The sequence below is a fragment of the Struthio camelus genome, chromosome W (genome assembly GCF_040807025.1).
Source record: "Struthio camelus isolate bStrCam1 chromosome W, bStrCam1.hap1, whole genome shotgun sequence".
NCBI classification, from domain to species: domain Eukaryota; kingdom Metazoa; phylum Chordata; class Aves; order Struthioniformes; family Struthionidae; genus Struthio; species Struthio camelus.
In genome coordinates, this window is record NC_090981.1 from 64,267,457 (window position 1) to 64,280,600 (window position 13,144).

The window sequence follows — 13,144 nt, forward strand, 5'->3', positions numbered from 1 at the left end:
GTCTTTTGGTACCTATCTCAGTGAGAAACACATGCTTTTGTGCACACACACTTCTATACTACCCTCAGTTTATACTACCTTTTACAGACAAACACAAGATGAATTCCTCTCCCTTTCCTTATACACAACTGTGTAAATGGACTAGAATGTAGCTCAATTCCATATCGCCATGTCTACCAACCTTTTCATGCATATACGTTTCATTGCTTTCATTGCTGGAAAAGCGGTAAAAGGGATTGTTTTAGCTCAAACGAACATTTAGCCCCACTCCAGATGCACTTTTCTAACTTTGTAGAAAGTTGTAGTCGTTCTTTTTTACAAATTACTTTTCAGGTTAATCTATTTTTAAACCCTGGAGGTTTGTGTTTCATCTTGAAAAACAAAAATTCTGTTATTCCCACAGCTCTGTTCCCTAACTTTCGACCGCAACCTGACACAAATCCTTAGTGATGGTGGGCCATATAACCAGCTCTTTCGAGACTACTTGGCTTTTCCCCTTGTGCTTTCTCATTGTGCTTTGCAGGGTCAGGAGATTCCTGTTACGCTTTAGAAGCTAGTGTGGATCAAAACCAAGGCAGACCTGCAGACCCCACGCACACCCAGTCACGTCTCTCTTTGCTAGTCCTGTGCTTGTGCTGCTGTAGAAAAAATAAGGTGGTTTGGAGAGCTAAGGGAAATCTCAGCCTGGCAGCACAGTTGTTGCACTCTGCTATATCCTGTAGACTTTCTCCAGCCTTGTTCAGGAGAGGAGGATCTCCCCTTTGCCTCCGCTTCTCAGTGGGAAGCTCCGTGCTGGAGCGTTGAGCCTCCTTGCCAGGGGAGCAGCACATGAGCTGATCTATCTGAACAGGTTAAATAAACAGGACTGTGTTTGGGTTAATTGTCACTGGTTCTGCTGCTCTCCATTACTGATCTATCTGGGAGTCTGGCCAAGGAGCAGATGCGACAGACAGCATCATCACCTCCCTCCTCGTCCTCATTGTGTCTGGCTTTATCCTTCTTCTTCTCCTTCTTCTTCCCTTTTTCTTTTCTTTTTTTTTTTTTTTACTTTTTTTTTTCTGCCTTCTTTGGCTGAGCAAATAGGCCAGATGGCAGTGAGAGGAACAGACAACAAGTGAGCCATGGCATATGGGCAGCCTGTTTAATTTCGGCTCCTGTTGGGAAGTAGCTTGCAGAGAGATAAGTTACAAAAGCAGAAGAGGAGGAGGTGTGTGTGTTCGAGGGACAGCGGGAAGGGGCGACTCTTCTTGGGGGAAACCAGATTCAATTTACAACTGTCGGCCACTGGACGCCCTGTCAGTCCAAAGCCCTTCCACAAAGTTCAACCATTGCTGCGAGCCGTGCCGTGAGGACGATGTGGCTGAGGGAGTAAGGGGCGCAGAGGACCGAAACCCTGGCTGCATTCCTGACACAGAGCAGTAAATTAGCTGTTTCCGTGTCAGTTTGCCTAGGAAGTCTTGTCAGCTGCAGAAGGGGAGGAAAGATGGAGATGTCTGTCCTCAGACGAGGAGGAGGAGGAGGAGGAGGAGGAGGAGGAGGAGATGTCTCCAATTTCCATCTCACCTACCCTCCCCCAGCCAGGCTCAGGCCAGCCTCACTGTTGTTACGGAGGTGGGATGCTGAGCCCAGCTGCAGGAGAGGAATCATACTGCCCCTGAAGCTTTTTGCTTGTGCATATGTTTGTGTAGGCTTGCATACGTGTGTATGCCTCCACATTTGTGTATGTCTTTTTGCATATACATTAGCGTGTGTGCGTGTGAGAGGGAGAGATCATCCGCTTCTTTGAAGGAAGAGAGATTGAATTTTGGAGTTTTGCTACACAACTAAGTAAAAAGTAGACACCCAATAAAATAAAGGGCAACCTCGTAATAGTGGGCTTTACAACTTTTCCCTTTCTCCTTCCCTTCTCTTTTTCCCATTCATTTCCTCTCTCTTTGTTTTTGCTTTTCACTTTCGGAGCATTAACTGTGAACTTCTTGCTAGCTCTTCATTTTGTTCATGCATTTTGGATTTTACTGAGTGAGACAAAAGCGGGTCTTACCTTGAATGTGTCTGAACGATTTAGGGACAAAGTTAATTGCACTACATTACACACACACACCTATATAAATAGGTATGTGTGTGTGTGTGTGTGTGTGTGTGTGTGTGTGTGTGTGTGTGTGTGAGAGAGGCTCACTGGTTTCATTTTGATGAACTAGGACTTTGGGAGAAAGTGGGGGGATTTAGGTTTCTTTTTCTTACTTTCCACAAATGTGTTAATTTTGCATCAAAACAGCATTGAAATGTAGTTTTCAAAAACGCCTGAGCAATTTAGGAACTTTAAAAGTTTTCGTCCCATTGACTTTCAGTGAGCTTTGGGGTCCTTGGTACACGCTCTGTCTCCGAAAACCGTTCTTCACCCGTGAGCTGCTTTTGAAAATCTCTCACGTTGGCAAGAAACCTCCATGTTTTTTCTGCTCGTTTCTCTTTGATGGGAGTGAGCACCCAGCATGAATCTGAATACAATTGGTTGCATAAATCTGGTCCCTTGCCCATGTGGGCCATTCAGAGCACTCTGTAAATATTGTCAGCATCTCGACCAGCATAGTGGAGCTTAGGCTCTACGCGCCCATAGATGTGATTCAGCTGTGAACTCCATGCTTGCACTTGGCAGGGTGGGAAAACTCTACAAACCAATTAGCTCTGGAAATCTCAAGCCCTGTTGGCAGAATATGTAAGATCCTCGGCCACAGTTGCGTTCCGTGCCTGCACAAAGAACTTTTTATACGACATTAATTCTGCAGAGAAGTTTTTATTCACCAGAGAGTCTGTGGAGAAATGATTATGCATCACCGACTTGGTGGAGCAGAATTTTAACTTCCAACTCAGACATTCCTTCGCTGATTAGTTGTAACATGAAATAGAAACACAAGCCTGTGATTTATTGGTGAAATATTTAAGATAGATTGTTAAATTATTCAACTAGCAGAGTTTAAAGCAGGCAAGCTAGCAAGAAACAAACAAAAAAAGTCATCCAAATAAGATCTCAGTTTTCCTGAATTTCAGAAACTTACATTTGGAATCACAAGATATCTAAAACAAATTTAGTTATTGCAACGAGAAGAAAAATGCAGTTTAAAATGAAAGATTTCGGCATTATTATTCTACCAACAGACTTAACCTTGAATTTTCCTCCATCTGATCCCTGTAGACTGCGTTTCATCTGCATTGCTAGTACTTGTTGCAGCTCTCCATTATTTCCTACCACTCAACTACCACATCTTTGGGCGGGCACCCAGCCTGGCTGCAGTTCTTCCTCTTTCTGTGAAGGCTAAATGATAGGCTTTGGGGCTCCCTGTTGATAAATCTGGTCTTGCGTGTACAGTTGATCTTGCATTCTGCCTCATGCTAGAGAAGAAGTCTTTTTAATCATCTGCTTTACTTACCTTTGCCCAGTTTTACCCTCTGCCATCTGGATTCATGAGGTAAAACTGGAGCTGTCGTCTTCTCAGAGGAGGAGACACAGAACATGTCCATGGTCTCTAAGGACACTAGAGTTTTTGTGGCAGTAGTAGCGTAGACTCAGTGAAGTAAAGGGTGGAGGAAGCATAAGGTTTTTTTGTGGCAGTCTTAATACTAATTCCCCAACTTTCAAGAATAAAGTGTATTGAAATCGCTAGGCCTTAAGGAGCACTTGTTATTTTCCGTTTCTGTACACCTAAGTAAGTTCCTCCAAATCTGAGAGATTACTAGTTCCTACAGCCATATCCGTCCTAAGATCAATGTGACACTTTAAAAGCAAAGTTGATTGGATTTTGACACGCCGTCAATTAAAAAGCATGGGAAACCTGCATCAAAATCTCTAGACCGCTTTGGAAACTTCGTGCCTTTCTCTTCATCTGCTCCGGTTTCAACGCAAGACAGAAGTGTTTTTCAAGTCTGACCTCCTAAAGCTAACACTCTGTCTTGAGCAGGGTAGCTGAGGAGAAGAAAACGTGGAAGGTCTGACTCTTTCAAATACGTGGCAGCTGAAAAGAAAATAATTAGGCCCGACAAATCCAAACAGGACTTTTGCAAATGGTATTTATCCGTTTTTTGTGTGCCGTCTACTTCTACACCTGCCTTCAAAGGGAGGCTGATAAAAGAGGATTTGCTTGGCCTTTTTGTGGCTGTTGCCACATGCATGGGGTGGGAGGGGGAAGGGTCCCATTTGCATGCAGTGCTACAAGACCGACGCTGCAGGTGAAATTACCCTGGACGGTGCAGTTGTACCCGGAGCGGGTAACTCCTTGGACCCCAGCATTTTTTTGTTTTTTTTTTTCCATTTCTGCACTGTGCGGGTTTGCTACCTTGGGTGACCGGGGCCTTTACGGTGTGTAGGTGCAGGCAAGTCTTTACGGAGCGATCAACTCAGCGGCGGCAACAGTCACGCCATACAACCCGCCTTCAGCCTTTCGTAGTAGATTTTGTGTGCGTCCACGAGCTGCAATTACGGCCGGGGAGGGCGGGGGGGTTGTTGCTTAGATGTGAAACGCTGCGCTTTTTCCTCGGAAAGACCGTGCTCTGCCTTCCTTTATGCTTTTCGGACTGTAAGGGCCGAGAGGGACGGGAGCAAGCGGGGCGCGATGCGGCCGCGCGCTCGCGTTTGTCCCCCTGCGGTCGCTCGAGTGGGAAAAGGCAGCCTTTGAGGTTCACACAGGAGGCGTTTGTGATTAAGACAACGGCGCGGAGCAGAAAGGCATATCCTGATTTCTGAGAGCGAGGCACACACTCGCGCGCACCACCGCCACCACCCCCCGCCCCACCACCACCACCACCACCACCACCACCACCACCACCACCACCGCACCCCCGGCCGGCCTTTCTGCATAATGCGTGCAAAGCGCTGCCCTTTAATGAATGCAAGCTACGGCGGCTGGGATGCAGCAGGCCAGACCTCACCATTAATAAACTGGGAACATTCTTCTCCTTTTGAGTCCCTTTCAATGCCAGCCCCGCGGTTTGATCTCCCTTGAATGCTGTTCCCCCTCATTTGGGGCTCCAATTCTGAGAAGATTTGGTGCATTGTCTGAGGTCGCAGGATGTCGGATTGATTTCGAAGCTTTTGTATTGACTCCAGGCTCCTGAATGAAGCTGTCATGTGTGTCTGTGGTTGGCTAGCGGGCTGTCCGGCTGCAAGCTGTGCCTTCCTTTGTTGTTTAGGCCTCATTGAGCTGAGGGAAGAGGCTCATTTCAGGGTGATTTACCACCACCCAAACACCAGCTGTCTGTTGTGCTGCTGCTTGCCTCCACCTTGGATTCAGTTCGCCTTTCCCTGCGTTCCCCCCTTCTCCTCTCCCGCTCTACCAAACCCTTCTGGAGGCACTTGGGCACCGTTTCGTCGAGACTCGTGGAGCATCCTGACAGAGCGGCAGAAAAATGTAAACCCTGAATACATTGTTCTTCTTGACCCCGTTTTTGCACCCCCCTGGTTTTTCAGGGTCACCGTGGCGGTACTGTGCACATATTTTCTTCCTGATGAAAGCCTGTGGATCTGGGGATAAACCCCCCCCCCCCCAAAACTCCCTTGTTCCATGTGATTCTTTACTTAATAGCCTAACGTAGTGCAGAACGACGACTGTGATTTCGGAGTTATTAGGCTCAGTAGCGGGGTAGCAGACGGATCCTACGGTCTCCCTCATGCAAGATGTCAGGGGAGGTGACAGCAAATACTCTCTTCCATACTTGAAATGTTGGAATATTTGAATGGATGGGGAACGAGCCGCAGGACAGAGTTGCTTCCCTGCGCGCTTGTAATTGCTGAGCAGAAACGGTTGTGGTGTTTGCACAGGTATCAGGCTAGAGAGCTGTTTCTCTAGCTCTCTAGAGAAACAGGGTAAGAGGGGAGAGGAAGAGCAGAGCAGAGACTGCAAAGCACTGTGCAGCTCAGCTTCACAAAGCTTTTTTGAGAAAAGTGCCCTCCTATGAAGAGGAGAGACGCTTCAGCAGATGAAATGCTATGAAAAGTCTCGGAAAGTCCACGTTCAAAGCTCTGCACTTCCACAGGTTTCCTTTGAGACACAGGGCAAGTCAGCCAGCCCTTCTGCGCCTCAGGTTTTCAGCTGGTGGTGCAGGATGTTACCAGGATATTGCAAAACGGGAGTGACAGAGATAGTTCAAATACCTCCGATAGCCAAAGGGGAGGGGAAGCAGCATCTGTTAATTTAAAGGAAAGACGGCGATAAGCTGGAGGTGGATATTGGTTGCCGACATAATGGCACTTTTGGCAGGATTCGCAGCTTTGTTACTGAACTATCTTTTGAGCTACGTGAATTTGTGGAGGTGCAAGAGAAGACTTGTGCCGGATATTCGCGGATAAGAATAGTCCCAATGTTTTTAGTGGGCATTACTCAGTAGCAGGGAGAGGTGAGCTGAATCGAAGAAGTCAGCTCCCAGTTAAACTTGATGGCTCCGAGATGTTTGGCCCACCATAGCTGATCCAGGCCCATTTCTCCATCCAGTCTTCCCAGGCGCAGCCCCGAGCAGGCAGAGGTGCACAGATTTGAAAGCACCGGCTTTTGGGTGACGGACGTCACCCTACCGCAAGCGTCGGCTCCCGCAGGCTTGCGCCGCGGCGCTGTTGAAGAGCGCGCCGGCCCGGCGAGGGATGCGCGCAAGGGCTTTGACAGCAGCCATGCGCTGGCACCACGCTGTTTTTGGTTCGCCTGGCTGTAGGCAGTTGGGGTGGATGGGGCTGCTCTCGCAACCCGTGCTGGGATACCCATGGGGAAGGGAAACCTGCCGAAACACCTGCCTGTTGCTTGCCGCTGAGCAAGGCTTAATATTAGCCTGCAAGCTGGGCACGCGGGGTGATGGGGAGCAGCAGGTTGTCCAAGTGAAGTCTGACGCTCTCCCTTCTCGGATTTAGCGCCTCTATTTCTTTTCTTTCCCCCCCGCCCCCTTTCTTTAATTGAGGCCGCTGGTTCCCCCCGTTGATCCCGGGTAGCTCTGCGGAGGCGCCGCTGGTGCCACGTGCGTCACGTCTTGACTCCTTCAGTCGGGGCTGGCAGCTCCGAGAGGGACCGCGCTGGAGGACGTGCGACGGCCGGGGCTGCCCCGGCCGGGGTAATTTGTGTGTGTGTGCCGGCACGCCTCGCTCCGGAGCCGCTCGAGTGAAGCGAGTTGTAACCGGCCCTCGTCTGACTTCTGCTTTGACGCAGTTTGAGAGTTTCTTGACCACAGGGGCCAGGCTGTTAAAATTGGCGCCGGATCAGCTCCTGTCGCCCGTGCAGCTGAGATAATTGAGCCTGGTATTTATTTATTTGTATTTATTTGCAAACTTTGGCCAGCTGCAGGAGCCTGTGGGACGGTGGTGGCAGCGTAGTGACTCCCCCGCGGCAGCACAGGAAGCGGTGGGATAACAGGCTGCGTGTGCTTTGCTCTTGTACACCCACAGAGGAACCTTCCCACTTTTTGTTTTGGGAAGGGGGACTTGTGACGGAGATGGGAGCCGGCAGAAGGCAAAAAGTGAGCTCCTCCTTTTACAGGGACTTCAGCTCAGGGCTCTGCAAATCGTCGCTCCTACCTGCTTCCAACCCGGAGCATCGCCTCCAAAGCTAATGGCACGAGAGCGTCCAGAAACAATACGTCTGTGAGCTTGCAAGATCGCTGCTCCCGAACGGTTCTCCTCCCCAATCCGGTTATTAAAGGGCCATGAAACATGGAAATGATGCTCCATAAATTAAGACCAAATGACTCTAGCTCCCGGTGACTCTCTTTGCACAGTTCTCCTCTCCCTCCCCAGAAATCACCGGGAAGGAAGGCCGCGCTGCTGGACAGAGGAGGGAGGGATGTATTAGGAGGCAACAACCTCAGCATGATAATCCCAGCGAGGTGTTTTAAATTTCTTAACAAACTCCTTGGGCACTAGCAAACTGTAAAATAACATACAAATAAACAAACTCAAACTCACTGACCCTCAGCACCCTGGAGGGCTCTGTTTCAGATCTTTGAATAAAAGCTGAAGTTGCATATGCATGTTTAATGTAACACAAGGCGTGTGCCGCAGAAAGCGTGCTTTCTTCTAATCTTGTTCCAGACAGAAGCATCCAAACAGAAGCCCCTTTCTGTATCCCCACTGAACTGCCTGGTGTGTGTGAGGAAACCCGGGAATGACAAGGCGTCCATCTGCTCTTAAATGGAGTTGCGACTGGCTGCAAATGTTGTCCATATGCTTTTTTTTTTTTTCTTCTCCCTTTCAACTTAGCTGCCTAATGTTAGACACCTATCCCCAAATTAAGCATCTGTTCATAAAAGGACTTTCCTAAAAAGAAGGTGAAGGGAGTAGCTAATTCAGGCGATGCACACTGAGAGAGGTGGATCTGAAGTTGGACAGGGAGATGGGATTATTTGTTGAGTGCGTTTGCCTATCTAGAGAATGGAAATGCCCCCCTGGAAATTCGTTCTTGTACTGTCAAGGGAAAAAAGAAGCTATCAACATTTGGGTTCGGATTCCCCCTCTACTCCTAATTTTCCAAGTGATTGTGGGCAACATCTTGCAATGTCTCTCTGTTAAAGAAAGCGAGTAATACTTCCCTCTCTCATGTGAGTACGTTGCTGGTTTTTACCATGAGCTTAGTTTGCTTGGGAGCATATCCAAGAAGTGAGAAGCCAGATAAAGGTCTAGAAATGGGAGTTCTTCCTCTGTTTGTGGAGTAAAAAAGGCTGGATTGTCTTTTCCCACAGGGTGACTCTGCAGCGGATGCTGGGACACGTTGACCACCAGCGAGTCATATAGTTGCCTAAATGAAGGCATATGTCGCCACTACAGACCCCTTGAGGTATCCTGCTTGTCCATCAGCTGCCCATCAGGAACTGTGTGGATCTCCTTAGGTCCTCTTGTATCTCAGACTTGTCATATCTCAGATACTCTGGAGTATCTAAAAAGGTTCCTTCGGTTAGACAAATGAATCACACTCTGTGCTTCACTTTTCCATCTCTAAATAATAAGTTAATGCAATTGCGTTACTTATTACTTTAATCACTCATTTCTGGGGAGTGATTCAAGAATTTAAGGTATTACACGTTGAATCGCTAAGGGATTGTAATAAAGGGGCAAGAGCAAAATACTTTCGATAAATATGAAGGCAGAGGCTGCCAGTTTTGAGTAATGGCCTAAGAACGCTGAATTTTAACAGGGGGTGATCAGTGGCCTGAGCGTTGGGCATTTTGATTAGGAATCAGGTCAGGGTACAGTCTTTTCAGTGTACATTTGGAAAGAGCAGAAAGAGTAATTTTTGCATGTTATCTGGCCTTGCTGGAACTTTTGAGATGTTAGGGTCACAAAATAAGAGACCTCACCACACCTGGCAGGTTGCAGACTCCTGAGGTGATCAGAAGTTTATCTTCCTGTTTGTAATTCCTGCCACCAAGGGTCATCTCTCTGCTGTGGCCTGACATTGAGGAATGGCTGCAATTCCTTTTAATCGTGCCCTTTCCCTTCCTCATCATTTAGGGCAGAGTGTTTCCACTTTGCTAAACTCATTAACTGCTCTAATGTTGTAGTCTCCTTTTCCATATAAATCCATCCAGCTGAAATCTCACCGCTCTCCACACAAGTGGATTCCCCCTCTGTTGCCCAGCAGATGCTGCAAGTGTTTATTTTGCAGCTGGAGACTGCCGAAGTCTGAAAAAAGGCAATATCTTTATGTGTCTCTGAGGAAGAACGTGTAAATGTAAATATGACAAGTTTATGGGGACTCAGTTGGCCATGTTACTATTTGAGCTCAAGGAGTTTTTGACCAAATCTAGAATTCAAGGCCATTTCTATCATGGTGGTTTATGAAGACGTCCAGTTTGATAAGCTCCAAACATGCTTTGGTGAAGAACCAAAGTGATCCAAAAGATCTTCAGAATTGGATCGGATTAATGTGAGAGACCCTACTGCTTAGATTACGCTCGGTTCACCTTGTGGGTTGTCAGTAAAAAGGAGTTTATTGTGCTCAGGTTATTTCTCAAACTGTTGGCTGCAGACAAAGGTTGCGTGAGGGGACTCTTTCTTTTGAAATTTCCGTTTGCTGTAGTATTTTAATGATGACGTAGGGATCTCCTCGAGCAGACTGCAGTGTTTGGTGAACGTAGGCTGTTGAATTCATGGCAAGGACTTACCAGCAGTTAAATGGACCAGTTCTCCAAACACGGCTAAGTCGCAGCTGAAGGTCTGTATTTAGCTTAAACCTAGCTACCTGAGAAGCAAATAAGCACCAGCTTGGTAATGGTGCACGTTAATGCTGGCATATGAGCTTTACCTCAAGTCACTCGAGCTTGGTCATTGTACTACCCGACTGCGATAGTCTTGTTCCTGTTCACGTGGGTGTATGAAAATATTGGGTTGTTTTGGTTCCTTTTCAGTTTGGCTTGCCCATATTCCCTCTGTCTATTTCTACACACCTTGCTTTCCTTCTGCCTCTCTCCCTGTCTGTGTGGCCTCCCTGGTGCTGCTGCTCGCCTTTGAGGAGGCCTCCTTGGCCACGTGGAAGCTACTCCTCCGGGGCAGGGCATCTTCCAGCAATGCAGGATGAGTCTGCAGCTTCCTGGATGCCCTCTCTTCCCCTGTCGCCTGTCATAAATAAAAGCATCTTGGACTTTGATGGTTCAGATTGCGCTGATGTTTTTCTTGAATTCTCTCTTGTAGGGAAAAGTCATTGGAGATGCAAAACTGCTCATGAGTTGTGGCTGCAGAAAAGGGAAAAATGCTCCAGTAAAAGACTCAGATCAGGTCAGTCAATATGTACCTTACCTGGTGGAAATAAAAGAACGTATTCACATTTGATTGATTTTAAACTGTGCTGTTGCATATCTGAGTGCCTGGACACAAACGGACATTTGGCATGTCTGACAAAGATACAACATTAATGCTTTTAAATTTGTTATTTGTAGAAAAACCCTCAAGTGAGATCGGGGATTCATTGCGCCAGGAGCTGTTAATGCCCTGGCCTGACTTATTCCCATCTGGTTTATTTATTCATGAATTCTGTTTCCTAATAATAATCCACTCTGGGCAATGCTTTTCTTAAAGAATATTGCACTTCATTGCTGGCTAAATGCATGCAGCCTTTGGTATCATACTGTAGCTGTCTGGATGTCCGATAGTTACAGAGAAATGCACCATTCGTTACATGCTTTTGTTCGGAAGTGGCACCGCCGAAAAGAACATTCTTTATTGAGGTTGCTAATTATAAGCATGTAAAAACTTGCTCACAGACAGAAAATTGATGGCCAGATTTCAATATTCATTACTCAGAAGGAACGGCACCTTCTTCTGAAATTGGTCACGTTGACATCATTATAGGGTTTAGCTGGTAGAGCTGAACAGTCGCATTCGGACCGAGAGCCGGCCAGAGGCCTGCTCACCTCCTGGCTTTGGAGCTGAGCGATGTTTGAATCCGGAGATCGTTCATTCTGAAGATGAAACAAAATTTGATTTTGGTGGAAGCATTTTATAAATGTTGGGTCATCCACTCTGAAATGTGGTGATGTGAAGCAATTGATTTCAAATATCAAATAACTGGCTGGCTGCTCTCTAGTGCTGCTTGTGAGCAACCTGTCAGAGCGGGTATAGCCCTAAAGCTCATTGGAGCAGTGTCCACAAAACTCCAGGAACTCCGGATAATTTACTGGTGGGGAAAAGGGCTGAACTCTTAGGAGGAAAAATGTTTTGTTTATTTTCAGCATGCGTGTTCATAAATCCTGATTAATCGTGATGTCTTTGAACCTCGTCTTGTTACAATCCAAGAAGATCTGAGCGGTTTCGAACATGTGAACAGATCTGTTTATCCTGCTGTGGGTTCTGTTGTGAGGAACGCTAGTCATGTTTATAAATGCTACGTAAGGTCGAGTCTTTCAATTATTTTTTTTGATATTAGTTATCTTTAAAATAACCGAGTCATCGTCATGAGCCATACTACCAGTTTACCGTTGAGACAAGGCTTCATGTTACTTTTCTTTAAAGAACAGCTTTCCATTTTGTCAAATACAAGCTTAATTTTCTCATGTTGAGGTTCTAATGCATCAGGAGAAAGCTAATTTAAAAAAAAAAACAAAAACATTGTTACCAGTTTTAAACTTCTGTATTTTGATGTACCCTGGTTGAATCGCTCTTAATTTACAACAGGGTCAGACCACAGATCCCACGTAGCAGGGATTAAAAATGAAATGGGAACAACATTTTGGTTGCAGAGAGGTTTTACAAAACGCCGTCTCTAACAAACCCTGAGTGTTGGACCTAAAACTCACCGATGGCAATGCTGTAATTATAGAGCAGGCAGTAGTTTTTGGAGGAAAAAAAAAAACCCTTTTGTTTAATGTTTTCTGGGACCGTGATAAATTATTCTTTGTTTTCAGTTGCTTTCCGAAATCTAATTTCTGATATCTGGTGACGTGTTGACCATCTAACAATCATTTTTTTGCTGGATCAGCTTAAACTACTGTGCGAATGCTGGATCCAGGGGCTGAAAAGAGCATTTATCATGCCTCTGACAGGATCCTGTCAGTATTTCAGGGGACAGGATGTAGATGGAGAGGAAGTTAGGACGAGAGGGTGGGTGGCAGAGTAGAAGGTTTGTCTGTGAATGCGGGACCTCAGTGCAGCTTATAAATTATCCCCTGGGCCTTGTAGGTAAACACAGACTTCTATGGTGACATCGGCTGGGAAAGGCAAACACTCGCCTACGATTGTAGGCTAATCCTTCAGAACGCTAATTGCCAGAAAACCAAGGAAGCATTATTTTAGGAGCAGCTTGTTTCATTTTGTGAAGGGGGAAACAGTGCGCTGGATTTGGTTTTGTTTGCTAAGGACTTTTTTCTTTTCCTCTCTGCTCTCGTTTTAAAGATTTACCTTCGTTATTGTTGTTGGGGGCTTTTTTTTTTTTTCTTTTTCTGGTCTTGTTTTGTGTTTTCCTTGTGTGAAAATGCAACTTTGTTGTCCTTTTCTTGAATGTGGTCACAAATGGGTATGGGTGTCTATATCATTGACTATTCAAAGGCTTAGGCTAACCATATACGTTTCAGCTGAGTTTTTGCGAATGGTGATGGTTTGCAACGATTTTAATTTTTTTCCCGTAACTTACTTTTCAAATGAATTTGGAGGCTTGCAAAAACTCCTAGATATATTACCAACCAAAAAAAA

General features: G+C 46.2%; 1 protein-coding gene across 8 annotated transcripts in view; it reads left to right on the plus strand.

The window, feature by feature from the left end:
* The window catches only part of LOC104138508 (SET-binding protein), a 267,878-nt gene that overhangs the window by 41,838 nt on the left and 212,896 nt on the right, over window positions 1–13,144 (plus strand). For 7 of the 8 annotated variants that reach the window (XM_068925068.1, XM_068925069.1, XM_068925066.1 and 4 more), the window contains one exon: window positions 10,652–10,735. The exons of the other annotated variant lie outside the window; for it this stretch is intronic. In XM_068925068.1, the coding sequence (XP_068781169.1) occupies window positions 10,652–10,735 (84 nt within the window). The remainder of the gene's footprint in view (window positions 1–10,651; window positions 10,736–13,144) is intronic. 8 annotated transcript variants of the gene reach the window in all.